The sequence below is a fragment of the Monodon monoceros genome, unplaced genomic scaffold (assembly GCF_005190385.1).
Source record: "Monodon monoceros isolate NGI ecotype Baffin Bay Population unplaced genomic scaffold, NGI_Narwhal_1 Super_Scaffold_8, whole genome shotgun sequence".
Classification (NCBI taxonomy): domain Eukaryota; kingdom Metazoa; phylum Chordata; class Mammalia; order Artiodactyla; family Monodontidae; genus Monodon; species Monodon monoceros.
Window position 1 is genome coordinate 11,898,581 of NW_021703785.1, and position 27,122 is coordinate 11,925,702.

Here is a 27,122-nt window from a genome sequence, read left to right on the forward strand (position 1 = left end):
TGGGAGCAACCTGATGTTGTCAATAGGGTGTGGGTTAGTTACAGCTTAAAAAAAAAAAGGGAATTCCTTTATGGACAAGTATAGAATGCTCCAAGGAGAAGCAAGGTATAGAAGAGTGTATAGAGCGTTAACATTTGGATAGAAGTGGAGAAGGAGCTGATAGGTATTTGCAGAGATATTTCTGTGAAGTCACGGAAGATGCGTCGCTAGGCTGGTGGGCGCGGAGGCTGGACAGCCAGGAGCCAGGGGCGAGAGGGAGACGCCTCGCTTTACACACTTCGGTGCCTTTTAAGTGGTGAATCCTGAAGTTATTAAATAAATAACTGTTTTCTTTCCCTCATGAGAAAATTCTCTTACAAGGTCATTCGTAACTTCCGTTGTCTGGGGTCATTTTTTAAACATGAAATTATTCTGATTAAAATCATTCTTATTTTAAGAATTCTTATTTGGCAGGTTTTATCAGGGCAGTGATTCTGCATCTGGGCCGTGACAGTGCTTGGTCACTTGGTCGAGCAGGTCACGTGTGTCCCTTGACCAGACCATCCTTCTCTAACACTCATGCCTCAAGGCCTGTAGGGCAGTAATTATTTTTTCATTCTAGTGTAGAATGTGGATGAATCATTGTTCAAGATTTTATTCCGCTCAGAAACTCCCATGCAGAGAAATACCGTTTAGTCTTGTTAATTGGGCTTTTTCGGTTTTACCGGGTTATTTCGAGGCACTTACGGGTGATGCTGTTGAGGGGGCTAATAGCACTCTGCCTGTGTTTAGTACCCCGAGCTTCGCAAAGTGCTTTTCACATTCATTATCTCATTTTCTTGTCAGGTGAACCGTGAGGTTAGGGATACAGATTATTGCCATTTTTTTCTGGCTGAGGCACTCCAAGCTTAGGTGTCTCACCGTGAGTTAGTGATGGTCTCCTAGCTGGAGGCTGCAGGGTATAACAACTGGCTTTGCCAAGGGGAGGAGAGAATTAACCGGTCAGCACTTCTGAGCAGTAGCACTTCAGGCTTAGGGACATTGACTGGGCAGTTCAGTGGTTTTCAGCAGGGGCGACTTTGGCCCCCAGAGGCCACGGGTGGTGTCTGGCCCTGAGGACTGGGGATGTGCTACTGGCCTCTAGTGGGCGGAGGCCAGGGATGCTGCCCAGCGCCCTACAATGCACAGGGCAGCCCCGCAACAGAGGTTATCCAGCCTCAAGTGCCGGTGGTGCCGAAGAGGAGAAACCCTGACGGAGCCGCGGGGAGCGCTTGGCCCGCAGCCCTCAGAGCCCATCTTTACTTTCCTGAGCCGGTCCATTTACTCCCTTCTGAATGTTTCTTCTTTGGGGGTGGGTGGTAGAAATTATTACTTGGGATGGTGACTGGTGGCAGATTTAAGAGGCCTCTTATGCCTGTGTTGAATGAGTGTCCTGCACTGGAGGTGCTGCGCGGGGGCCAGCTGACACGGCACAGGTCCTGTGTGCACCGCAGGACTCCACTCATCCTGAGACCCGGCCTCCACTCCGCCCCTGGTTTTCATGACGTCCGCAGCATCTCTGTCCCAGTCGGCGTGTGAGGCGGGCAGAGCTTGTTCTTAGTACCCTTCCCTTTGGGTCAGAAGGAGGAACCGGCCGCTGAGGGTTAGAGTTGGGGAATTCTAGCCAGGACAGGGTGGAGCCAAGCAGACCCAATAGCCTTGGACTCGCTGGGACCGTGGGAGAGAGTCCGCCTAGAGAAGGAGAAGGCTTGAGTCCAGAGGAATGCAGCCGTGGAGGGGGAGAGTGCTGGGGGAGGTGACCAAGGGGGTAGTGGGGTCACCGGTTGGGCTGGGGGTCACCCGTGGGAATGGGAGGTGGCGGGTGAACCGAGGGCACTGCTGGTGGGGCTAGTCTTGGGCGGAGGGTGAGCCGGGCTGCCTTCCCTGAGGCAGGGACAGTGAGGACAGAGCATGGGCCTGGAGCACGGAGGAGGGAGAGGGTCACCCCAAATGCTGTCCTCAGAGGCCGGCGGGCGGCACACCTGGCAGCGGGAGCAGCTGTGCAGAAGCCTGCGGGCCTTGGAGCTGGGCGCAGGGAGAAGCTGGAGGTGAGAGGAGCAGGCAGGTGGGTCCGTGCTTGGCACGGGTTGGTCCGCCAAGCCACAGAGTTGAGAATTCACACTGGAATTTGGTAGAAGCTGTCAGCTATTTTAAAAACAGCGATGGTTTTGCATTAAAGAGAAAGGAGAGTGACCCTCGCTGCGTGAAGGACCTGTGGATACCTTTGTCAGCCCGTCCTCTGCCGCTTCCCCCTGTCGGTGGAGGGCATTGTCCGTGTCCATTTGAGCGAGGCCGCCTGCCCCCGCCTGTGCCCCGCCTTCCAGCCCTGCCCCGCCCCCCAGCCCAGCCCAGCCCCTCTCCCTGCGCGCAGGCGCCGTTTGTTCGCTGTTCCTGGCCTCTTCCCTGCACACCTCGAGGGCTGAGTAAGAGCGAGGGCCCTGGTGTCCTCCGGTGACTTCTGGGAGGAAGTGTGAAGTGTTTATCAACAGGCTACAGGATGGACGGTTCTCTGGCCCTCCCCTCGCCCTCCACGTTAGGTTCTTGCTGCTTCACTCCTGCCCTACCTGCTGGCTGGCCGCACTTGACCCCCTCGTTCCCTCCCTCCACCCCCGCCCCGGTGCCAACTCATCCTTCGGTTCATCTTAAAAGGCAGCTGGTTCCGCCTCTGTGACCCGGCAGGTCCTGCTGTCCCCTCGCTTGGGGCCCACTCCTGGGAGCTGTGACTCGCCAGTCGTTGGAGGTCTGGCCTCTGCCTTAGAGACGGGCTCCCCACGGGGACCGGCTGCGGGGAGCACAGAGCCGGTGAGGCCGCTGACCCCTCGTCCCCAGGGCTTTCCCCCACTCTCTTGCTGGCTTGGCGGCCGAGGTGAGCGGCACACCCCGTGGGGTGGGAAGGCAGGTTCAGCTGAGAGGTGGGACCAGTGGAACCTTTCTTGATGCAGTTTCCATTCCCAGACTGGTGGAACTGGGGAGAAAAGCACCTGGGTCCTAGGACCTGGCCAAGTCTTTAAAAAGCGATGGCCTGAATGAAGGATCTAGTGCTGTCTTCCTGAGTGCCCCCCAAATCTGGCGGACATCGTGTTGGGTAGCGTTCAGGCCCTGGCCTGTCTGGTACCAGGAACGAGCTGGATGAACAGAGAAGCGGGGCTGGTCTTTTTTACTGCATCTTCCTCTCCAGGAAGGTACAGTGAAGGCCCGGTCTTTATAAAGCCTTTCAGCTGGGGGCAGCTGGTTTGCCAGGTGTTCTGCTGTTGCTGAAGTGCCCCTGAGGGTTACAGGAGAACAGGTCACTTTGTCCCCTGTCATGACTCCCTGAAAAGAGAGCGAGCTGTGTAAAGGGTTGTTTTGCTCCCTTAGTAGGTAGTGGGGAGCTGGAGCTTTGGAATGGAGGATGAGGCGTGGCCGCCTGTCTTGCTGCTTCCGGAAGCTGCGAGGTGACCCTGAACCTCCGAGTCAGCACAGACTGTTTCCCAGGGTGTCCTGTTCCTCTGCCCCAGCTCCCCACAGATGCAGATGCGGGGTGGGGGAGCCTGCCTGCCAGAGCTGATCTCGTAGGGAACTCACCCTCAACACCCACAAAGTAAAAGGGATGGGAGCTGGGCCAGATGGTGCCGTAGAAAAGAGAATGAGAGTAGAAACGTAAACTCCCAAGTTCCTTATAGAAAAACCATTTAGCTTTCCTGTGCCGTCAAAAATGGTGTCGGCCGTTCCCCGCAGTAGTTGCTTTCTCGCTCTCCAACAAGGTGCTTTTGGGGTGTCTAGAGGGAGTAGCATGGACCTTTTCCAGGAGCAGGTGTTCGGGAAGTACTGGCCTGGGGAAGACTTGGGCGTATCTGTGAAATAAAGGAGGGCCGGAGAATGCTCTCTCTGCTAGGAAGTTCTCTTGAAATCAGAATCAGGGGGTGATGGAGCCTGCTCAAGGCTGGTGCCCATGACTGGATGAATACTGAGTGAGTAAATGTTTGTGTCTATCAGGTAGACCCCAAACACATCAGGTGAGGTTTCCGTGCCTTTTCCAGTCTAGACTGGAATTGTCTTCGTCATATGAGGAGTCAAGGGCGTTTAAAGACTTGAGAAGGTGTTCCACATACAGTAAAACTTGGGCTGTTTCTTTATAATATCACAGACTTGACTCCAGATGTCAGGATTTATTTTAATTTTTTTTTTAATTTTCTTTTTAAATTCTTAAAAATTTTTTTTAAATTTAATCTTTTTTTTTTTTTTTTAATTCTAAAAGAAACTTACTTTACAAGTGTAGTGCAGGCATGAGTACCTCCCTGAAGTGAACACGCAGTCAGCATCATTGCCCTTCCTCCGCTACAGGTGCCACAGGCCGCCTTTCCTGGGCTGGAGCGTGCCAGGCGCTACCCCCAGCCACTTAGCTTGCTGTTGGTGGGAAACACAGACAAACAAATCTAAGTGAAGATCAGACCAAAGGTGCTAAAGTGGGGGGGGGAGGGGAGCTGGTGAGGGTTTTCCTGATTGAGGAAACTGCGCCTCAGTCCAGAAGAGCAAATCTTTCAGCATCGCTAGAGCCAGAGAGCAGTGAGGATGGGGCCTGGTGAGGGCCCTGCTTGCTCTGAAGAGCTCGGGCTCAGCTCCATCCTGAAGGTACCAAAGAGCCTAGGAAGGGTTTTGTTTGCTTTTCTTCTTTTTGATGCACTTGAAAGCAACCGGAGAGTGTCGTGTTAGCAGGGAAGCAGCCTGGTGCTCGCACACCTGCTCGGAGGCTGTGGACCGGGCACCGCAGGCCGTGGCAGGTCACTGCGCCCCCCAGCCTTCAAGCTTGCCTGCTGTGGCGCGGGCACTCACTCGGCCAGGCGCCCAGTCAGAGGCTTCAGAGGAAGTGTGCTCCTGACCCCGCACCGGTGTGCCCTCATCCCCCGGGAGGGCTGGGTGGGTGTTTGCTAGCTTGTTGGCTTTCAAGGGAGTAGCACTTTGGGATTTGTGTTTGAAAAGAACCCTGGAAGCCATGGGCGCTGCGTGGCTTCAGGAGAGACGGACGGAAGAGACGCAAGACACGGAGGCTGGTGAGGGGGCTGGAGGACTGGGGCAAGGCTTGGGCCCCTCTGCTCTCCTGGATATCCCGGAGCGGGGGGACGGCGGCCTTCAGGGTGGCCGCCCAGTTCCGGAGCAAGGCAGTGGGTGACAGGCCGCACCAGCCATGCCACCTGCCCTCTGCGCATCTCAGAGCTGCAGGCGGGGGGGGGGGGGGGGTGGCCCGTCCCCAGGGCTGTGCTCCGGTCGCCTCCTGTCTGATGCTCAGGGCGGGATGGGTGTGCATGGTACTGGCCTTGGGGACTGGTTCCCAAACCCTCCTGTGCCAGAGGATCACCCACTGAGGTTGTGTGAAAACAGGCGCACCCCTCGGAGCCCTGGTGCGTAGCTGTGGAGTGCACTGCCGGGGGTGGGGGGCTGGTGCGGGGCCCCTGCGGTACAGTGCAGGCTTCCCACCCAGTTCTCACTCGGACGCACTTTTCTCGCTGTTGTGTATTTATAAAATTTTCTAGTTCCAAGATGACAGAGCAAAATACCCTTAGATTATTTAAAACAATCTTTTCTGCTTTTATTAAAAAAAAAATTTGCCTCTCTTTTTGTTTTTTTCTGTAGGACACTAAATTATGGATAATAATGGAATATCTTGGTGGAGGCTCCGCACTGGACCTAGTAAGTATCACGTTGGATGTTTAATACGCATCAGAGGTCTTCTCAGTCAGTCTTGCTTGTAAAGATGATTCTGTTTACATTTCTGTTTCCCTTTTAAGTTGCATGAAAAAAGGACCAAACTATTCCTTATAATAGGGATTTCTGCTTCTGATACGTTACTGTAAATTATAGATCTTTTTTTTTTCTAACATCTTTATTGGAGTATAATTGCTTTACAGTGGTGTGTTAGTTTCTGCTGTATAACAAAGTGAATCAGCTACACGTATACACATATCCCCATATCTCCTCCCTCTTGCGTCTCCCTCCCACCGTCCCTATCCCACCCCTCCAGGCAGTCACAAAGCACCGAGCTGACCTCCCTGTGCTTTGCGGCTGCTTCCCACTAGCTATCTGTTTTACATTTGGTAGTGTGTGTATGTCCATACCACTCTCTCACTTCGTCCCAGCTTACGTCTGCATATAGATCTGCTTTTGAAGACAGTTTTGCTATTTCATGGGAAACCAGTGAATTCATTCCAAGCAGCCATGAAGGATGTCGCCTGCTGTGTCTGACTTAATAACAGTTTCTTATTTTCTAAAACTGGTTTTAACTTTTGTGGAGCTGGTACCCCATCATTGTTTCATGTTTCATATGGTAACTTCGCTTCTAAAATATGCGTGGAACATCTTCATTTATGATTAATCAGAACTAGAATTTTTAAAAATTAAAATTTGATTTCAGAGGTAAGAGACGGGCACAGTATCACAAATGGGAGCAGCCGCTGGGCCAAGCAGGAACGCATGTTTCTGTTTACTGGATGCACATGCAGAGAGGCCTTGCTGCGCTCACAGTGTGGCTGTGGTGGAGCTGGACCCCTGCCAGTGGCGGTGTCTCCTACCTGGTCTGGACCTAGGTGTCCAGCCCACACACATGGTAGAGGCAGCTCCGGTGTAGGATGACCTCAAAGTCACAGTCTGTAACTCCCCTTTTGTGGTAAAACATGGTTACATGTTGGCCTCTGATGAGATGCTCAGAAATAACCAGTAAATCATGGGCATTACTTAAGTCGTCCTTGAGACACAATATGTGCAAAACAAATTTTTAAAAATCTCACACGGTTGTTTAGCCCCTGACATTTCATCCCCACGTGGTTATGCGGTGAAATCAATGGATCAGCACTCTTTCCCTGCCCGTCCTGTAAAAGCTGGGCTTTTGGGTGAGTGGTGATTTCCAAGTCAGGCCTGATCTATCATTTTAGTGTTAGAGCGTGGGTTCTGCTTGCTAGACGGTTGTCAGGGTGGTAGGTCTGCAGTTTTCACTGGTCTCACAGCTGAAGGAAGCTAGCGTTTTTTGGTGGTTACAGTTGACACAGATTTTTATTCACTAAGAAAAGAAATACCCTTTGGTTAAAAGGAGTTTACTTTCTCACAGTAATAGTAACAATTAGTATTTTGGGGGAAAGGTAGAACCTCTAGAACTGTATGTATCTCTGAAAGGCTTATGTACCCAATGTTATAATGTTATGAACCGTAAAAGCAATTGGTCAAAAGGAAAGTTCAGGGAAAAAATTTAATATGGTATAAACAGTGATATTAAAATGGAGAAAGCAGCAAAGCAGCTGGATGAATTTTATGACTTCCTTTGCTGCTTTTCTGTAAATATACATATGACACAAAGAGCTTTTCATTTTTTTTTTTTTTTACTCCTTTGGGAAATACTACAGAAATGTAGAAAATTGCCTCATTTTGTATAATTCGATTTACTATTATCTTAAGTGAATTTCATTTGTGGCATGTATAAAATGATTTGTGGGGACTCTTTTCCAACATTGAGTCCTTCAGAACAGCAATTCTAGTCTCTAAATGCTTTAGTTTATTCATTCTTAATGCCACAATAATTTATTTAGTGGTAACTTTCTTTGGAGCTTTGAAGTCTGTGAAATTTTAGACATTACAGTTGGAAGGAAGTGTCGAATTCTCCACTTATTAACTAAAATCCCATATGGTGTGAGTCCCAGCAAACTGCTGTCCATCTTCCACATCAGGGGCTCTGGTGACAAGAACCAGGCATCCCTTTTTGAATGTCCCCAAATCGCCTCATTTTACTCGAAGAAACAGAAATACTCAGAAGTTAGGTGTGCCAGCTAGCAGATAGAGCTGGACATTGGACCTTGTTGTAACCAGCTGCAAAGCCCTGACCCCGCGCTCTCCTTTCCCTCCCTCCGACTTTGTCGTATCTTTCTTCATCTCTTATCCCTTTTCTGTTGGCCTGACCCCAGTCCTCAAAGAAGATGCACTTTAATAATGGGATACAAGAGTTTTTTGAATGTTGAAGACTATTAAGATTATTTTGAGAGTGTCTATTAAATGTTTACACAAGATTCTAAAAACCAGAGTATTGTTGTATATGAAGATTTGTTACCAGGTAGCTGAATACATGGATTTGGGGCATTTCTTAGAAAAATCCCACCTTGCTTTTGTTTTTGTTTTGCGGTACACAGGCCTCTCACTGTTGTGGCCTCTCCCGTTGCGGAGCACATGCTCCGGACGCGCAGGCTCAGCGGCCATGGCTTACGGGCCCAGCCGCTCCGCGGCATGTGGGATCTTCCCGGACCGGAGCATGAACCCGTGTCCCCTGTATCAGCAGGCAGACTCTCCCTGCGCCACCAGGGAAGCCCCCACCTTGCTTTTGTTTAATATCTCTCTTTGTTAAGAGGCACGGTGCTGATATGTTTGTATGTCTTTGGAGCAGCCCCTGTACATGAAGCCTGTGGAGGGAAGGATGACGGTGTCTTGTTCAAGGGCAGGGCTCTGCCATTTCCCAGAGCACGAAGATCTCGCCGGCTCTCTCCTCACTCTAGATTCATCCTTTCTCTTCATGCACTGGGGCTGCTATAATGAAACACTATAGACTTGGTGGCTTTTTTCACTCTACATTTTAGTTTTCATGCCTTTTTACTTAGGTTGTGAGACATTAGTTTAATTCCCCGCATTGAGTCTTAATAACACCTTAGCCTGGGCAGGAAGATGGTGCCTTCCTTCACCTAGGATTGCCTTGTGAACATGTGTGATAGTTAATTTTTTTGGCTTTCTTTTCATTCTGGAATTGAGCTTCCAAGTAGAGGCAGACAGTTGATTATATCGCATGTGGGAAAGTGCTACAAGGAAAATAAAGCAGCATGAGGTGAATTGGGAGAAGGGGAATGAGGATAGCAACAGAGGGCCTGAGACCGAAAGATTTTTCACTGACTAAAAAGATGAGTCAGTATTATAGGAGAATCTAAGGGGCAACCGTGGAATCTTAATTAAGAAGGAACTAGGCTACATAAATTGGTCACTCAGTCAGGCAGAGATGTTTGACAAAATTAAAAATGAATATGCCACATGAATTTTAAAAAATGAGATGACATATTCATTTATGTTTAGGCCAAGCTGCTGTTGTGGTGGTCTCCAAACAGTGTCTCACACGAGATGGAACTTTCTCTCCCACACGTGGGCTCAGTGGTCTCCGGGCCCTGCAGGGGTGGGTGGCTTCCCGTGGTCTTGAGTCCTTGTCTTCTCTGGCTGCCGGCGTTTCAGAGCCAAGACCGGGAAGGGGCACTTCTGCAAGCATTCCTTTGGCAAGAACTCAGCCATGTGGCCAGACTTGCTGCCGCAGAGGCCGGCAGATACGGTCTCTAGTTGGGTGGCCGTGTGCAGGCCGAGAGCCTATTACAGAGGAAGAGGGGAAAACAGGTTTGGGAGGGGGAATTAGAGGTCACCCAGAGAAGAGGAGCAGTCTACATTTTTTTTCCCCTGAGTCTTTGTTTTATAGAGATTATTTGAAGATTCCACAGTCTTCTTAATGAAGAGACTGCCTAGGAATGTTAGTGGTGGAGCATGTGAGTGCCCACCAGCCAGGAGCTCTGTGCTCTAGGGAACAACTGAATACCCTTTACAGTGGATTTTGACACCTTGAAGGATCTCCCTGCTCTGTAAATAGAGTCTCTCTCTTCCTGCCCCCGCCTATGAATCATTGGTGGGTGGTGTTCAGGCCAGATTTAAAAGGGCATAACCATATATACATATCAGTCGGAGAGCCAGCTCTTAAATGGTCCAGCAGAAGATGTTTCAGTTCGTGTTCCTCAGTCTTCTCTCTCCTTGGTGATGACTCCAGGCTGCTCCGCCGTTTCTTTCCAGACACTTGATCACAGGAGGGCGGAGGTGGGTAAGTCCAAGTCCAGCCAGACGTTTCTGGCTGTATGCCTGGGTGAAAACCTGCTGCAGGAGGGGATGGAAGCCCCGCTCTGGGAGAGCATTTTGAACGGTGGGGTTAGCCTTCTGCGGTCTGTACCCTGGGGCATAAGAGCAAATTCGTCAGCGTCTCTGCCTCCTTCCTCTTTTTCCCCAGGCTATGAGAAAAGTGCATTTTCCTCATTCTGAGTATTAAAATTCCCCCACTCTGTGCACTCAGGAGTAGATGTGGAGCCGGTAGACAAGGCAGGGTTTCCGAATTGTGTGCTTAGGAACAGTCGTTTCGATGTGTTTCTTGAGAACAAGACTCTGGGTCAGACACCTTGGGGAGGAATTAGGTTCTGCGGGACAGAGTGCGCAGTGGGCCGCCCTGGTCTGTGGCCGTCGCGGGCGGGATCCTAGTTAGGACTTGGAGGACTTCCTGGGGGACTAGTTACCTGTCAGTGTGACTTCTCTGCGTCTGTAGCACACCGTGAAACGAAAAGCAAGGAGCCTCCCTTCCACCCGGGTTCTGAGTGTGAGAAAGTGGCTTGAGCACGGGGGCCCCGCTGCCAGATGGGCCAGAGTCCCAGAGAGGTGGCCCCGACTTCGAGAAACACCCCCTTCCTCCCGGGCTTCGCGGATTTTCATGGATCAGGTTGGGCCTGTGACCAGCTCGCTGGATGGACCAGAAAGCGGGGCAGCTGCAATCGCGCTGTTATGAAGTGAGAAGGGGGTTCTCTGTGCCCCGACCTGGGCCCAGAAACGATCAGCTGTTCCACCACCACCATCCCACTGATGAAGGCCCTGAGACAGCAGGACTTGTCTGTCCGAGAAAATGTACGTGTCCGTCGGAACGCTGCCTCAGAAGGCGTGTCTTGGTTTCCATTCCCTTTGGTTTAAAGCAAATCTATCTCTTTCAAACCTACTCGGTGAGCATCGTGGAATTGTGTCGTCCCGTTGACTTACATGTGCGAATTTGGGTTATGGTGGAATTCACTCTCAAGTCTGAAAACGTAATACCGAACATCATCATTCAGATGAAAAGTTAAATTGTTAGAATTGTGCCCCTTTCTCTGACGCTTCCACTGTTAGTTCTTTGGGTGGAGTGTTAGGTGGTTTTGCTGAGGTAGTTATGCGCTTGGTTGTGGTTGAGTTCCCTGCTGTACAGGTGATGGTAGGCTTACTGTCCAGTTTGAACTGAGCTCTAGAACTTGTCTGAGTTTCTTTCTTTTAGTGGGGATGTGTGTACCTGACCTGTCTGCCTTACATCTTTGTATAACTAACAACAGTGAGGAGTCAGTGTCAATTCCTTCGAGTTTCCTTGAAAAATTTATCCTCAGGCAATTATTATGTCATTTGGGGTAATATACTAACTAATGTTTTTATTACATAACATACGTGTGTATATATATTATATCACATAAAAAAATTCAGTCATGAGGGATTGAGCTCTTTTCCGCTCTCTTCCCCCAAGTTTTAAAATTCAGATGTAAGAACTTCTGGTGCCGGAGTGGCCTCAGAAAGCAGCCAGCTCCCGGGCCTTCTCTTTTTGACTACTTGTGGCGATAACCATCACCTCTGTTAGGACAGAGCCAGGCTGCTCTGTCCCCTCCCTGGCAAGCACTGCGAGGCGCTGGGCTTTTGCTTTCTGGACTGTCATCCCTCCCAGCTCAGCCGGCAGGCGTAGCAGGCTGACCATGGCCTTTCTCATTGGCCCGACTTCGATTCTTAGCCATCTTTGCTTCATCCAGCAAAGTCATGTTCCCCGGTTCTTTGTGGGGTTTTCTAAAGGGGCTTGTAATTAGGTTTTAATTCTGTTGTGGAGTGAAGAAGATTTCAGGTTTGATTATTCTCGTCCATTTAACATTGGCTCTGTTCTGTCATCTCACACTTTTTCATCTACTCATTTAAGTAACTTTAATCGTTTTTTTTTTCTTGTTAGTTAGAACCTGGCCCTTTAGATGAAACCCAGATTGCTACTATATTAAGAGAAATACTGAAAGGACTTGATTATTTGCATTCGGAGAAGAAAATTCATAGAGATATTAAAGGTGAGAAAACGTCTTGTTTATATTCCTTTGAAATACCCAAGGTGAGGAAGGAGTGTTAGTTGTAGAGTTTGAACTGTGCTTGTCTTCTCAAGGGAAGTTGTCCTGTGGGTATGCCTTCGACATGCCTGGGTAGGTGGGCCGGGCCATGAGGGGGTCTCACCAGAAGCACAGCCCTGGTCCCTGTTCTTGTCGGGCGCGTGATGGTGCTGGGGCACGCGTGTGCCTGGTCCCAGATGGTAGCGGGCGGAACTCTCCAGCAGATGACGGCAGGAGATGACGGCAGGAGATGTCTTTGGTTCTGTTTTACAGCTGCCAACGTCCTGCTCTCTGAACACGGAGAGGTGAAGCTGGCGGATTTTGGAGTGGCGGGCCAGCTGACAGACACCCAGATAAAGAGAAACACCTTCGTGGGCACCCCTTTCTGGATGGCGCCTGAAGTCATCAAGCAGTCGGCCTACGACTCAAAGGTGAGGGCCGCGCCTTGGCGGGCGGGCCAGAGGAACCTGAGCAGTGGGGGAGGGCAGAGGGCCTTGGACAGAGCTCTGAACACTATTTAAGGGGCAAGGGCAGAAAGGATCCCACAGGAGAAACGGAGAGTCCACAGAACTGGAAGGCCAGCACCTGGGCAGAAGAGTGCTCTCCGGGCTGCTGCACACCCTCCTGTCCTCGCATTTAGATGCCCCCCTGCTGGGATCATGTCCTCAGACGCTCCTTAGCAACAAGAGGCAAAATCGTGATTCCCTTTTCCAACCTCTTTTACCCATCATGTGATGCACTCTCCCAGTTTTTCCTGTCTTTTCTTCCCCATTGCCCTTCAACTTTCTAAAACTGTTTAATATAGAGTCAAAAAGCCCAGAACCCCCGCCTCCCAGACCTCATTTCACTCTCACGTCCCACACTGACTCTGTGTCGGTCGCCTGAATGCAGTGAGATCTCCACATGGGCCACAGAGAATAGGCTTCTCTAAACCGGTATTTCTAGGCAAATAAATATTTAACTCAGATACACTGACATGCCAAACACCATTTCTTTAAGTGGAACTCTTCTCAGTACCTGGCAGATCCCCACCTTGTGAAGCATCGCACACGGAGCGTAAGGGTAGCTTTTCCTGGGGACCTAAGCTCGGTGTGGTGGGCTGTTGCGTTGGTGCTGGAAGTTGCTGGGGTGCGTGTCCATCGCGGCAGAGGTGGACCCGGCCCTCTCACTGTTGAGTTGTAATGGTGGCCGTGACTCCCATAGGAGTCCTCGTGGCCTTGGTAGCCAATGGCCAATAAGTGACGATTAGGTTCTCAACCCTCAAGATAGCAGAGCTGTCTAGTCTCTGGTGTGTCTGTTGCCTGTGAGTGCCTTGGCCCTGGGATGGGTTTACCTCCATAGCTACTTCTGATTTCAGCAGCAGCTTTTGCTGTTGTCCCTTTTCCTGGGGGCGTATCGTTTGAAGACTCAACAGGAACTTACGTGTTCAGTTCCTTCTCTTTCTTTTAAGCTGAGGCCCATTTATCAAAGTTCTCAGGTCTAGATGTTGGCACGGCTGGGGCTAGAATCCAAGTCTCTTAACTCATTTGATTACACCCCACTGATTCTTCTCTTCTTTTCCTTTCTGGTCAGTTAGCTGGTCAACCATGGCCCCTGTGACTCAGGATTCAGATCTTCCCTTTTCAGTGTTACTCACCACTGCTCACCTTACACTTCTTCAAGAATTGTCCGGGCTGCCTGAGACCTTCCTTCCCCGCCTTTCTTCCTGGGCAGGGCCTCTCTGGGTGTTTGCTGAAGGTGGCCTCTGCACTGTAGCGATCCCATGGCATCTTGAAGCTTTGTCACCTTTTCCCTGGAGCTGTCGAGATCAAAATGCTCTTGTGTGGTCAGTAGATGCTGCGGTGTTTTTTAAGGCAGATTGAAAGACACTGTCGCAGACTTACAGGGAATGCACGCTTGGCTGGGGAGCTTAAGAAAGCGTGTCACATTTCGTGCAAACCCTTACCTCCCTTACCCTTTACTCTGGCTTATGGCAAAAGCCAGTTCTTCCGTTTGCTTGGATCAGACCCAACAACTCTTAGCTGGAATTCATTGTGAAGATGTTTGTGAAATTCTCTTCCCAGGTTTGTTGACGCAGGAGGTGTGGGAAGTGCAGATAAGGTTCAGGGCCTGAGTCCTGAGGTTTGTCAGGAAAGGCTGCCGGAGGCTGGGGCCTGAGGGTGGGGAGATGTGCCCCTGGGCTGGCAGCTCTTGTCTGGAGCAGTGCCTGACGAAAGACCTGTTTCCAGTGATTGCCCCCGTCTGAGGCTCGTCTGGCGGGGCGGTTACGCTCTTTGACGGGCACGTCTGCTCTGCTGGTACACACACTCGGCCTCTTTCCAGTCCTCCCGTCTGTCCTTGCGTGTCTGTCTGGCCAGTTTCCCCACTAGTCTCCACGTGACAGCTCGAGAGCTTGCAGCCCCGGGGGCCCTGGGGAAGCAGGGTGCTCTCGGCACTTTCACGTTGGGGCACACGTGCTGATTCTCAAAGGCAGGTGGGGTTGGGGTGAGGATGGACTGTACCTGCCTCACCAGCATCCTCACGTCCCTGAACTACAGGGGGTGTTGGCCTTAAGTCTCGTGTGTGCGTCTAGAGCCCTGCTTGACACAGTCGTCTCTGGAACCCGTGCGTTTGGCCCCTTGTCGTTTGCCAGGGCTGATGATGCCGACCTCAGCTCTTGATCTGAGCACAGCATGTCTAAGTCGTGTTGGCCCATATGCCTTAAGAGGCATATTATTTTTAAGATGACTTGGGGTGGCTTAGTGTAAGGAGTCCCCAGACTGTGGAGATGGGGCCACAGGAGTGAGCTCCGCTCTGCCCCCCGGGAGGCCTGTGGGATCAACGATGGAGCCGGGGTCTTCGGCGAAGAACCTCCATCTTTTTCCCCTTCCTTTGTAAGGATATTAGGATGGTGTGTTAGTGGATGGATTGGAGACTTGGGTGAGAGCCTTGTCCCCTTCTCTGTACTCATCCCTTCTGTCCTTGCCGTAGCTGAGCCCAGCGCTGTGCTGAAGATTTACGTCTTCAGTGAGCGAGTGCGACACTGCATGTCGGGCGCTCTGACAGGGAACGGGGTGCAGGGGTGCTGAGAGGAGGTCGGAGTGATCTGGGGAGGGCTTCACAGACGCAGGCTTTTCAGCCCTTCTGAGACGAGGGAAGGACGTTCAGACCAAGCCCACTGGGGGAGAGGAGAGCCGTTGGCGCTGGAATTGTAGGTTGAGGAGAAGAACGTGGTAGACTTCCTGTTAACTAAACGACTCCCGTAGAGGCTGAGGGGCCAGTGTCAGTATTCTCCTGTAAATAACTTTCCCTTTTTTTTGGTCTCAAAAGCAGCACATAGTCTTTAATCTGGAAAGTACCGGAAAAAATGAGATGAAAAGAAAAGCATCTGTAGGCCTAGTACCCAAGCACAAGCTAAGTTATTTTGGTGTCCAGTCATGTCTGAAATAACTGCAGTCTAACCATGGTGAAAGATGGAAACAGTGATGTGTTGATGGAAAAAAAAAAGATGAGTGGAAACACAGTGGGATTGGCCGTCAGTTGGAATCTGAAAGGCTAGCCTGTCCACTGGCACGTGACTGGCCCTCCTTTCCCGATGCCAGCCCATGGACTCCCCTGGTCCGTCTTCTGGACCAGGAATTACCCACCTCCTGGCTAATGCACCCTGGAGGTGGGGGAAGGATGTGAGTGGGAAAAGCATCCAGCTTGGGGGGACTCATGACAGGTTTTATCCTAGCGTGAAGTGATGGTTGGGCCGTGTATTGCTATGGAGTTGCTCATAAATGGTTTTATACCTCTAGATGCCACTTGCTAATGTGTTCCTAAATATTGCCTCTAATTAAGCAAATAGTTTCTATTAAATCCATGAGCTATGTTTTTGACTAGTTATAACTGTTACTTGCAGTTCTCCATGTTTTTTTTCCCTCTTCCTCTTGTGGTTCTTTTTTCTTTTTTCGGCCACGCTGCGCAGCTTGCAGGATCTTAGTTCCCCGACCAGGGATTGAACCCATGCTCCCTGCAGTGGAAGCGCAGATTCTTAACCACTGGACCGCCAGGGAAGTCCCCCTCTTGTGGTTCTTTATACAATATTTGGTATACATAAATTTTTTATGCCACTTAAATTGTATTTTGTCTGCAGAGATGTAGCCAGCTTACTTTTACTTGGTATTGCAAGGATTTGGAGAGTTGTTGTATACTGGTAGCACCCCACTCGCATCCCCTCACCCCTGTTGCTCATCGGTAGCAGATAATTCTGTGTTGTCCCTTTTAGGGGAATTCTATCCAGAACTAACCACATACGGAGAAAAAACATCTGTTCACAAAGAAATATCCACCGTTCAGAGCACCTGCCTTTGTAACTTTGGACTTAGGCTCATATTGAAAACCTGTTTGTTTTCTCTTAGTAGCTAAATTTCCTGTCTTTCCCACATGGTGGTAAAACAGTTCTCTTCTTACACCTCAGTTGCTTTGGAAAATGACTGACCTTTCCTACATAACTTTTATTTTAAAATCCAGACACATGTTCTAAATCTGATGCCTTATTTCGTAGATACAGGGATAGAGAATCGTAAGTACAGTTGAGCTTGTGTGTCAGCATCGTTGCTGAGCACGTGATACTTCAGTAAGTTAATGTGCCGTAGCCACGTAAGCATCCTTCTGAGGTTTAGCATAAGTAGTGCTGCTATTGCATATTTTGGGCAGCCTTTACCGTTTTCTGAATATAAGGTTTATTTAGGGTAGATTCCTAGAAGCGGAATGAATTGGTTTCAACGAGGGTGGATGTTTTTATGGTTTTTGCTACATGATGCCGAATGGCTTGCCGTTTATTCCAGTGCCAGTCGAGGTTTCCAAATTCGTCAGCAGGATGTTAGACGTCTGCAGAGGGAGGCTGAAGGCAGGAAGAGCTCTCTGGAGCCCCCCACAGAAGTCCCAGGGACGGAGGACAGCCCTGCACTAAGACAGGGGCAGGAAGGGGACCCAGGGCACCGAGAGGTCGAGAGCGGCACACCTGGCACCTGGCTGATTTAGGAGAATCCAAAGAGAAGTTCAGGGGGGCGAGCCGGGCCGAGGCTCGGGCTCCTGGCCTGGCTACCTGGGGGAGTGACACACGTTTTGTCTTGATGTGGCTCTACTGGTGACCCTCCCCGGGGAAGAAAGAGCAGTGCCTGTGCCTCTTCTCTGAAGACCTCGGAGGCGCGTTATGGGTGGGGCTGGGAAGGCTGTTACATCGGTCAACTTCAGTTGGTCTGTATTGTCAGACAGGAAGCAGGTGCAGGCCCTTGAATTCTTGCTGCCTGTCAGTTGTCCAGCCCGGAGCCTGATAGCAAGCCCTCAGGTCTCTGAAGGAAATGAGCACAGGCTCGTTTCCCATGATAGGCTGCTAGCAGACACCGTCATCGGCTGGGCTTTCCAGAAACAGAATGTATTTAAGTGATTACGGGATGCTGGGGGGTCTGGAGGTGCATCCATCAGGGATCATCTCTATCTACATGGCCATAAGCCAGATTGTTGTCGAGTGGCAGGCTTAGCAAACGGTAGCAGTTGAATGAAATCCAAGAGAGGCAGGCAGCTGTGGAGTTGCACAGACTTGAGAAAGGAACCGCTACCATATAGGAGTCGTGTACTCGTCATTTTTGCCTCTGTTCTTGCAACTCACCCTTTCTCCTTGTACCTGTGCCCTTCCTCCTGTCCTCCTGCGGCCGCCACGGTTACAGATGCTCACTGCACCCAGCTTCCTCCTCCTGGGGGTCGGACCCTGGAACACATCACACTTCTGCTGATTTTTAAAGTAGTGCACGTGTAAAATAAAGCAGAGGAAAGGAAGGTAGGAACATTACTCCCGATACTGTATCTTCCAGATTCATCCCTTTAGTACAAACTGAGTGCAAAGAGTTTACAGCAAGGCTTGCTGTCTGTTATTCCCACCTTCACTGGAACAGAAGGAAGTAGAAGGTGTGCTGGGCATCGTCCCCACCCACCGCTGCCCAGGGGAGATTGTTGCTAGGACTTCTCGTACGTCCTAGGATTGTGGGAACGTGGCAGGTGAGTCCTCTCTAGGTTGTTAAAGGTTGGGAACGTCTGGGTCCTGGGGTGACCTGCTCAGTGTTCCAGCCTTTCCATTTCCCTGCCGTGGAGTTGGGAGTGAGGGCTGTGTTAGGTTCTGACGTAATTGCCTGGAAGTAGGATGGGTTTGCGGTGCTGTGACGGGAGCAGGGAGGTCGTGTAGGCCGAGTGCAGGAGGCCGTGCCCCTCGCCCCGTTCTTTGCCTGCCTGTGGGGTCCCGCTTCACTTTCAGCTTCTGTCTTCTTTGCTGTGGCTTGGTTTCGGCTTGTGAGAAAGCCTGCCAACCAGAACGCTTCTCATTCCCAGCACACGGTCAGGGAACCCATTCATCTCTGCACTGAGCAGGTGTGGCCACAGCCTGGGCCGGGCAGGAGGGTTGGGCAGCTGGACAGCGGCTGCCCCGCTCGGCGCCTGATTCTTGCCGACAATGAACACGACCAAGGCTCTAGATGTAACTGACCTGTCACTCAACTGGAAGTGAGGAACCGGAATAACGCATGCATGGCAGCAGGAAGGAGCCAGAGGAATCTGGAATTTGGGGCCTCTTTCTCCCTTAGGTCAGTGGCACTGGAGAGACTGGGAGTGGACAGTTCTAGATTAGAAGAGCCTTAGCTCACCTACCAGTCAGAGCAACATAAGGGCCTTGCTTGGATCCTGATTCAGATAGACCAGACCATGAGAAGACTTGTTTTGAACAGTTGAGAAAATTTAATTAGTAAATGATATTGGGTAATTATTGTTAATTTTAGGTGTTGCTAAAAGCCCCTACGTTGGCAAACTGAAGTACTCGGGGGGAAAAAGAGTCATGACACGTGTGATTTACTTTAAGCTGTAATGGCGATAAAACAGCCTGTGTGGTGGATTGTTCACTCTTAAACCCTGTGATGGGCATGTGGGGATGCCTCTGGTTGATGTTCTCTACTTCTCTGGGTGTGTGGGCATCCTCTCTAAGTCCTGGGTGCCACGTGAAGCATCTTGCACGACCACCCTAGCGACCACCCTAGCGTTCGTCCCAGTTTACAGAGGAGGAGGGAGCTGGGCTCCACAGGTTGGGTGTTCTCTCTCAGGTCGCAGGACCAGCTGGAGAGCTGGCGTTGAACCCCGTCCGAGGCCCGGCTTCTGAGCATCGCTGGACAGGGTGGTTCGCAAACATGCTTTGGCCCCCGGACACGCCCTCCCCGCTCACGTCGGGTTCCCTGTTCCCTTGACTCAGGGACCTAAACGAGCGTGGGATGTCTCCCACCTCCAGCAGCAAAGGCAAGAGGAGAAATCGTTAAGAGCCGTCTTCCATGTCGAGGCAGAAGATGTTCTGTGTGTTAGCTTTTCGCCTGGGTGTTGCCTATTTTGAAATGATACCAAAGGCATATCTTTTCTTATTTTGAGTCAAGAATGAGTATCCTTTTCAAAACCTTAGAAGCACGTTGAGATGCTTTTCCTCTGAAGTACGTCTCTGAATGCTTTGCTGTTGCAGGCAGACATCTGGTCCCTGGGCATAACGGCGATCGAGCTTGCCAAGGGGGAGCCTCCGCATTCCGAGCTGCATCCCATGAAGGTTTTATTCCTCATTCCAAAGAACAACCCCCCGACGCTGGAAGGAAACTACAGCAAACCCCTCAAGGAGTTTGTGGAGGCCTGTTTGAATAAGGAGCCGAGCTTTGTGAGTATTTTGAGATCAGAACGGGCGTCTCCTCCTCTGGGGCCTGATTGGTCAGGATACATCTTACTTGGCATTTCTTTAATCGCTATTATCAGCTGTCTTCGTGATTTCATTTATTTTTCTTTTTCTAAATGGGTGTGATTAATTGCTTTGAATGGCAAATTTGTTTTTTATTGTTATTTTATCTTTTAAGGATGAAAAATCTACTTATTTTCTTTCAGATTTTCTAGTATCTCATACCTCATTGAACTTGAAGACTGTTCTCCTTAATATTATATGTGGAATCATACATTTTTAATATTTATAGTGGAGGGTCAGGCTATTTAGCCGTTTTAGTAACCGCAAAGTCTGGCCTGAAAAACAATGGCTAATTAGGTATTTAAAGTAAATGTTTTCAGTTTCTTCTGGGCATGTGTCAGGAAGGAAAAGAGGAATGAGATAGGAATGTACGCCCACCTTGCTTTCCCCTCTTCCTTCTTACTGTCTTTGCTGTTGAGTTGTCTCTGGGAGAGCCACGTGGCAGTGATGGCAACATGGCTTTAGCCTAGTTTTCTCTCTGAATTAGGACTTTTTAAAAAAAGTTGTCTGGGCTTCCCTGGTGGTGCAGTGGTTGGGAGTCCGCCTGCCGATGCAGGGGACACGGGTTCGTGCCCCGGTCTGGGAGGATCCCACGTGCCGCGGAGCGGCTGGGCCCGTGAGCCATGGCCGCTGAGCCTGTGCGTCCGGAGCCTGTGCTCCGCAACGGGAGAGGCCACAACAGTGAGAGGCCCGCGTACAGCAAAAAAAAAGTTGTCTGTGTATCTGGGGTTGCATGGAGCACCACACGTCCTTGTTTTGTTTGAGTTTTCCAGCAGGGTTAGCCGAAGGTCAGGCTGAAACTTCTGAACCAACGCCCCCCCCCCCCCCACACCCGCCCCCCGCCTTCTTGCAAACGCTTATCTAAAAATATGTGGTTAGTTTTACGAGAGCACCATGCTTTTCTAATGTGATACCAGCCTTGGCAATGGACTTCAGTGAGGAATGTGGCGCTTCCTAAGGACCTCCAGGGGATGCGGTGCACTCCACTCATCAGGTGCTGGGCGGGCTGCTGTCCTTCGTGTCCGTGGGGCTCAGGACATTGTTATCAGGAGTCTGTTCCGAGCCCCAAGAAGACACACCCACGTGCCTGCACATCTTCCCATTACAAGCGTGTTTGTGGTGTCAGCTTGCTGGCCCAGTGCACACATCTCCACCCCGACCTCTAGCCCAGACGCCCTGAGGAGAGGATGCGATGCTTGGAATTAGACACTCACGTGGACAGGGACTGAGAAATGCCTGAAGTGTGACCCAGGTTTTTCGCAGGCTTGCGTTTGAGAAGCGAGCCTGGCTCTTGTTAAGGAAGCTTTAGTAATTCAGAGCAAGTGGGGACACGGTCTGACTCGCGTGATTTGTGTGTTCCCGCTGGCCGCTCCTGTTTGGGCTGCGTGGTTTTCTTGGGAAGCGTACTCCCTATAGTTGGGTTTGCCACTCTCAAGGGCAAAGCAAGTGGCCGAGTTCACTGGCCGTGCTGAGCCCAGAGCCTGGATGAAGTCCTCACCCCGATCACAAGGAAAAAGGCAGATCTGGGAGACCAGCATTTCTGAATTGGGAAGGCTGATGACTAAGAGAACGTGGGTACCCTTTCAGCGTCCAAGGAACGGGTATCTCCTGGCTTTCTTCCAGTTGGATTTAAATTAACATTTATCTTATTGTTTGGGAGGATAGAGCCAAGCAGTAAGATAGAAAGTTAGCTAGGTGATACAGAACATGTTTTCTCTCTTGCCAGCGTTAGCAACGATGATTGAATGATGATCTGTGAAATGCTCTGCAACATTTTCTTTGTAAATGCATTTTTCTGGGGAGGGGGTTCCTGCTTTCATCAGATGGTTACCTCCAGAATGTTAAGGACCCCATTAGATACTAGAAACCTTGTCCACACTGTGAACGGGATCCCACCCACAGGAGCCAAATGATATTCTTTGACTCAGTCTTAAAGGAAACAACTTTGAAGTAGGACTCTGTCTTTATGTATCAGCTTGGTTGCTGGGCGTTTTGAGGCAGAATTCTGTCCTTTGGGGTGGAGTCAAGTAGAATGTAGAGAACTTGACCTCATGCCTTTTCTCTTTGCTTCGTTTGGTTTGTTTTCCAGAGACCCACCGCTAAGGAGTTACTGAAGCACAAGTTCATAATCCGCAATGCAAAGAAAACATCCTACTTGACTGAGCTCATCGACAGGTACAAGAGGTGGAAGGCCGAACAGAGCCACGAAGACTCCAGCTCCGAAGACTCGGACACGTAAGTCCACTCGGCCTGAGTCCTGCGGGATGTCCGTGACTGGGGGGCGTGTCCCCAGCCCCGGGCCGTGTCTGAGCCCCATGCCGTACTTGATGTGGGCCTGTTCATTCTCATCTCTTGGTTGGGGTGGGTTTTGGGGGGTTTTTTTTCTTTTTTTAAAAAAAAATTCAGGCTGATGGTGCTTCTTGTTGTTAGTATGGGACTATATTTGGGAGTCTTTGAGTCTCTTTTCGTTGCCAGTGGAGTTTCTCTGAGTAAAATCTGTGACAGAGCTGTGCGTAAAGAACTAGACCTGGTTTCTTCTTCCTTCGTTATACCTCCTGCTTTTACAATGCTACTGATCAGGTGAAATGGCTTTAAATATATTTCTAGAAACATATAAATGAGGGTATTAGTGATTCTGTGTTGTGTTCTGGTATATGCCTGGCGTTGTAAAAGCTCTGTGCCAGGAAGTTACTATAAACTGGTGTCAAGTTAAGCATCTAGGAAATCCATTAGCTAAAGAGATGAATTAGGTCTGGGAGCCATTTGGGTTTGTAGAGGTGGGGGGAGCGGGACCAACTGCTCTGGCGTGAAGGAAGAGGGAAGCCGTGAAGGGGGGGTCAGGAGTGGAGGTGTTGCAAGTCAGATCCTCGCCTGCGCCCCTTCATACCTCGGTCAGAAGTTCAAGCTGACCCACGGCCCAGGTCCACGTGCCAGGCCAGTGGGATGAGACCCAGAATATTTTTCAAGGTTCCCACGTGATTCCATTGCAGAGTCAGGGGTGAGAACCACAGGCTAGGACGTTGCTGAGGTCTTGATGTTGAGCCGTGAGGGTGGTGGGCATGGGGCTGAAGAGACGGGCGGGGAGAGTCCAGACGTTTACCGTGGGTCTGGGTACCGCAGGTGGGGACGGTCCAGCTTCAGCAGTGTCGCGGGTCCACTGAGAAGACAGCACTGGAGAAGAGGCTGGTCTGGGGAGGCCAGGGCACAGGAAGCTGGGTTTGATGTGGGACATGTTCAGATGTCCAGTAGGATGTGTCCAGTTTAGAGCAGCGTCGAGATTTGGTGTTGAGGCGGGATATCTAGGCAGACAATATGGGTTTAGAGCCACCGCTCTGTGAACGGTCACTGGAGCCCTGAGAACCTACCTGCAGAGAAGGGCCAGAGGCCGAGGACCAAATGCTGGGAGACACCAGCATGAAGGAAGAACCTGTGGGCAAGCTGGGTCGGAGGAGATCTGGGCGCAGTGTGGCCCCAGGAGCCCAGGGCCTCTGGAGGAGGGTGAGCGGTGGTAGCATTTGCTGGTGAGCCCGCAGGCAGGATGGTAAGGAGGGAACAGCGGCTCCTGGTCCAGAGGCGGGCAGGGGACGGGGGCCTCGGCCGGGTAGCTTTTGGAGTGAGTGGAAGGTAAGAGACGGAGGTGGGAGTGTGGAGTGTAGGTGACGCCTCCAAGCCCTGTGGCTGAAGGCAGGGGGCGGCGCTGAGCAAGCAGAAGGACTGCATGCTCAGGTGTGGTGGGACGGAGCCAGTGGAGACTGTTCTCCAGGAGAAGAGACTCGGGAGAGACGGTGTGGGTGCGGCAGCTCTGTGGGAACCGCATCCCCATGGGGTCTCTCTCTGTGAGGTCGGAGGCGGGGTCGGCTTCTGCAGCCCAGGAGGGCCTGGAGGGGAGGGGACAGGACCGGAGGCAGGCATGGAGCATGGGGGGCAGGGTCTCCCCACGCAGCCTCCCTGCGGAGCTGGCCCTCACTCACGGGGTCACCTGCATTTCTGTGTTAAGGGAAACGGACACAGATGGCCAAGCATCCGGAGGCAGCGACTCAGGGGACTGGATCTTCACGATCCGGGAGAAAGATCCAAAGAGTCTTGAGAATGGAGCTCTTCAGCCGTCGGATTTAGAAAGGAATAAGGTACGTCTGCTCTTGCAGAGTGACTAACACTTGGCATCAGTCAGCAGCATTTTTGCGTCACTTTGTGTGAAGCCTGCTGTTTTCGTGGTCTTTGTGGGCCCTCAGCGCAGCCTGTTGTGGAATTTTGCTGTCAGGGAATCGACAGATCAGGAGACGATGTTCTGTCTGACTCCCCAGCGAGGCCGACCCGCGAGTCTGGACTCTGGTCCGCTCTGCGGTGCTGATTGCTGCTCTCTGTGGCCCTGCCGCCAGATCAGCATTTCCTGACACTTGCGCATACCGGGGCAGTGGGGAGGTGGGCTTAGTGTTTGAAACGACTTTCCAGCTCTCTTGATGAGACTAGGCCTGTGTTACTCATCAAGGTACCGTAGTTTGGGGATTGAGTGTTGTTTAAAGAATCTTAGAAATAAGTATATTGCTTTTGGTACCTATGTACTTAATTTTGATGAATTGGTTTTGTGCCTGTTTAAGTTAATGAAAAGCAGTCGTTTTAGGATCGTTTTGAAGCACAGTGCTGTAGTTTCTCTTCAGCAAGTGCAGACCAGTGGCTGTCCCCTGGTGACCCTACAGATCCCGCTTTGAGAAGCAGATAGGAGTCACTATGTGCTCAGATGGAGGCTGCAGAAGAAACAAAAGGCAGCACTGTCATAGGACAGCCACTTTCAGCAGCCAGCTCTGATGTGCGCGCCATTTCCAGGCCTCGTCAATCAGGTCCTCTCCATACGTGGCTCAGCGGTGCAGTTCAGCATCGCCTGTGTCCACGCAGGGTGCCGCTTCCTGGCGCTCTGGCGCCTCTCCACCGTGCATGGTATCTGTAGTCCTCCGTAGTCCAGTGAATACACAGTAGGACAGTCCTTTGCAGATGCTACAGCAGACGTGTATCTGAAGTTCACTGAATTATTGCAAATGTGAGCATTAAATATTTCTCATTACTCTCTCCCCCCCTGCCCCCCAAGATGAAAGACATCCCAAAGAGGCCTTTCTCTCAGTGTTTATCTACAATTATTTCTCCACTGTTTGCAGAGGTAAGATGCCCAGTTGACTTTTGGGGAGGTGCGAGGGGAAGAAGGGGGAGCAGTTGCCCCGTCTGTGGCAGGGTTGCCCGTGAAATTTGGGGGGTTAGACTGGCTGGCTCTGGGAGGCCAGCTGGGATGGACGGGCCCCTGCCTTCCAGGAATGCCTCTTGCTTTCCCGGGGGCCGTCTTCCATCCAGCCCCTCCTGGGAACTGTCGCCGTGTCGCTGCCAGGAGCGTACACGTGGGATGTCAGCAACCCAGCCCCAGTCCGTATGTTACTGGGACAATTTTTAACTTCAGTTGTGCTGTTTTCTACAAAATCTAGCTGGGTGCAGCCTAACATCTTTGCCTCGACAGACTTACGTATGGCAATGTGAAAAACAGATTTTTACTTTAAGGAGACATCGATTCCCTGGGGTCCTCGTGTTTCCTGTGGAGCCCCCAGAGTAGTGGCTTCACCCAGCAGGGCCCCTGATCGCTGGCGAGTGGCCACTGCAAACATGGGCCCCTCCCTGTGCCCTTTCAGGGGACCCTGCCCCCTGTAGGTATGTGTATACGTACAACATTTGGAGGTGTTTCAAGGGTGGGTTTTATGACGGTGAACATTGTTCATCTGGTTAGTAGCTGATTGGAGGATAAGTTGGAAATAACCCCTTCCTGTCACTTTCTTGTGCCCCTTCCTGGCCCAGGCTGCCTTTAAGGTAATTCCGTGAGTCACCTAGTACCTTCTGTTTGGGTGGTGATCCAGAGCCCTCCAGGGAGGCTGTAGCAGGGGACCTTGGACTTGAGGTGGGTGGCCCAGGGTGGGAAGGAAGTGCCACCCATAGGCGCATCCCTGTCCCCCGCTTGGCCTGAACGCCAGTCGCACAGTGCCTCCCCCTTGGCGGAGCTCCTGGCTGGCCTCAGTCTCCCAGGCCTTCCCCGACCCAGATCTGTCTCACCATTGTGCCCAAGGGACAGGTTGAAACCACTGAACACTCCGGGTTCAGGTGGAAAAGTGAACAGCAACAGGGCAGGCGGAGGCCCCTCTGTGTCGCTTTCTGCCTGCGGCCTTGGCCTGGGATGCCTGTTGGACCCTGTTTGCTCTTTGGTAGGTTCTTTGGGCAATTGGCCTGTCAGGTTTTCCAGACACTCCGCTGCTTTCCCGCAACCCTGACTGCATTTTACTAGGATAGCTGGGCAACGGGGGAAAAGGGCATAGATTTTCTCATTTGTCTGAAGCTGTGTGTTTCTTATTGGGCACATGAAAAAAATCCATTCCGAAGGCATTATCCAGAATTAATGAACTAAGCCTAAATGTACTAATGTTTTGGTTTTGTTCAGCTGCCCTAAAAGTAACCTCCCAGGCGTCTTTTCCTGTATGTTTTTGTTATTAATGTTTGGTAACCTCACGTTCAGAGCGTCCAGTGTGCATTGTTTGCATAATACTCCGCAATCTCACTACTTAAGGAGTGTCTCCCCATGTTACAAATGAGGACGTTCCGGGTGTCCCTCAGTATGGGCCAGGGGCTCCCTCCAGTGGTGGTGACGGGGCGCGTCTGGCAGCAGCGGGTGGGGTGGTGGGTGGGGTGGGGTGGGGGAGTGGGAGGGAGGTCGGGTGGCGGGCTGCCCACTCGGGGCTTGTAAGTCCGGTTGTGTTTAGCCGTTAAGGGGCCAGGGGTCCCAGATGGACAGAAGCGCCGCCTCCAGGCTGACCGTTGCGGTCGCTGACACAGTGGAACAGGCACAGACACTCCGGCCTCAGCGCCAGGCCCGTCCTGTCCCTCTGTCTGTCCCTGTAGCTGGGAGGGGAGAAGCCATGGACGTAGAGTGAGCCTGAAGCCAGGGTGGCGGCGTGTGGTCCCAGCAGCCCGAGAAGCTGCTGGAGGCTCTGAGTTGCACGCCGAGCAGCTCCCCCTCCTCCTGGCGCATCCGGGGCGCATCCCGGAAAGACGGGAGTTGACCTTAAACTGTGGGAGGTGCCTGCAGACACTGGTGTGGTTTCCCGTGGGCGCAGAGGTGCCGAGAGGACATCAGCCTCCCAGGGTTTAGGGCTGTTGCTTGTTTACACGAAATGGAGCATTTCGGCAGCACCCTGCCCACAACGGCAGTCTGTCCGGAGGCCTCAGCACCAGCCTGGTTACCGCGGGAGCTGTGCGTGCGTGGCCCGCACCACAGCTTCGGGGCACACACCAGAGCCAAGTGGGCGTGAAATGGCTTTGCTGGTGGAAGATTAGGGTGGAAATGGAAAAAGAAA

At 51.4% G+C, this 27,122-nt stretch overlaps 1 protein-coding gene across 1 annotated transcript in view; it reads left to right on the plus strand.

Annotated features, from left to right (window-relative positions):
• The window catches only part of STK24 (serine/threonine kinase 24), a 105,274-nt gene that overhangs the window by 70,729 nt on the left and 7,423 nt on the right, over window positions 1-27,122 (plus strand). The window contains exons 3-9 of the mRNA XM_029209916.1: window positions 5,629-5,685; window positions 11,822-11,930; window positions 12,240-12,397; window positions 19,480-19,665; window positions 21,833-21,978; window positions 23,741-23,870; window positions 24,827-24,895. Coding sequence (XP_029065749.1) covers window positions 5,629-5,685; window positions 11,822-11,930; window positions 12,240-12,397; window positions 19,480-19,665; window positions 21,833-21,978; window positions 23,741-23,870; window positions 24,827-24,895 — 855 coding nt within the window. The remainder of the gene's footprint in view (window positions 1-5,628; window positions 5,686-11,821; window positions 11,931-12,239; window positions 12,398-19,479; window positions 19,666-21,832; window positions 21,979-23,740; window positions 23,871-24,826; window positions 24,896-27,122) is intronic.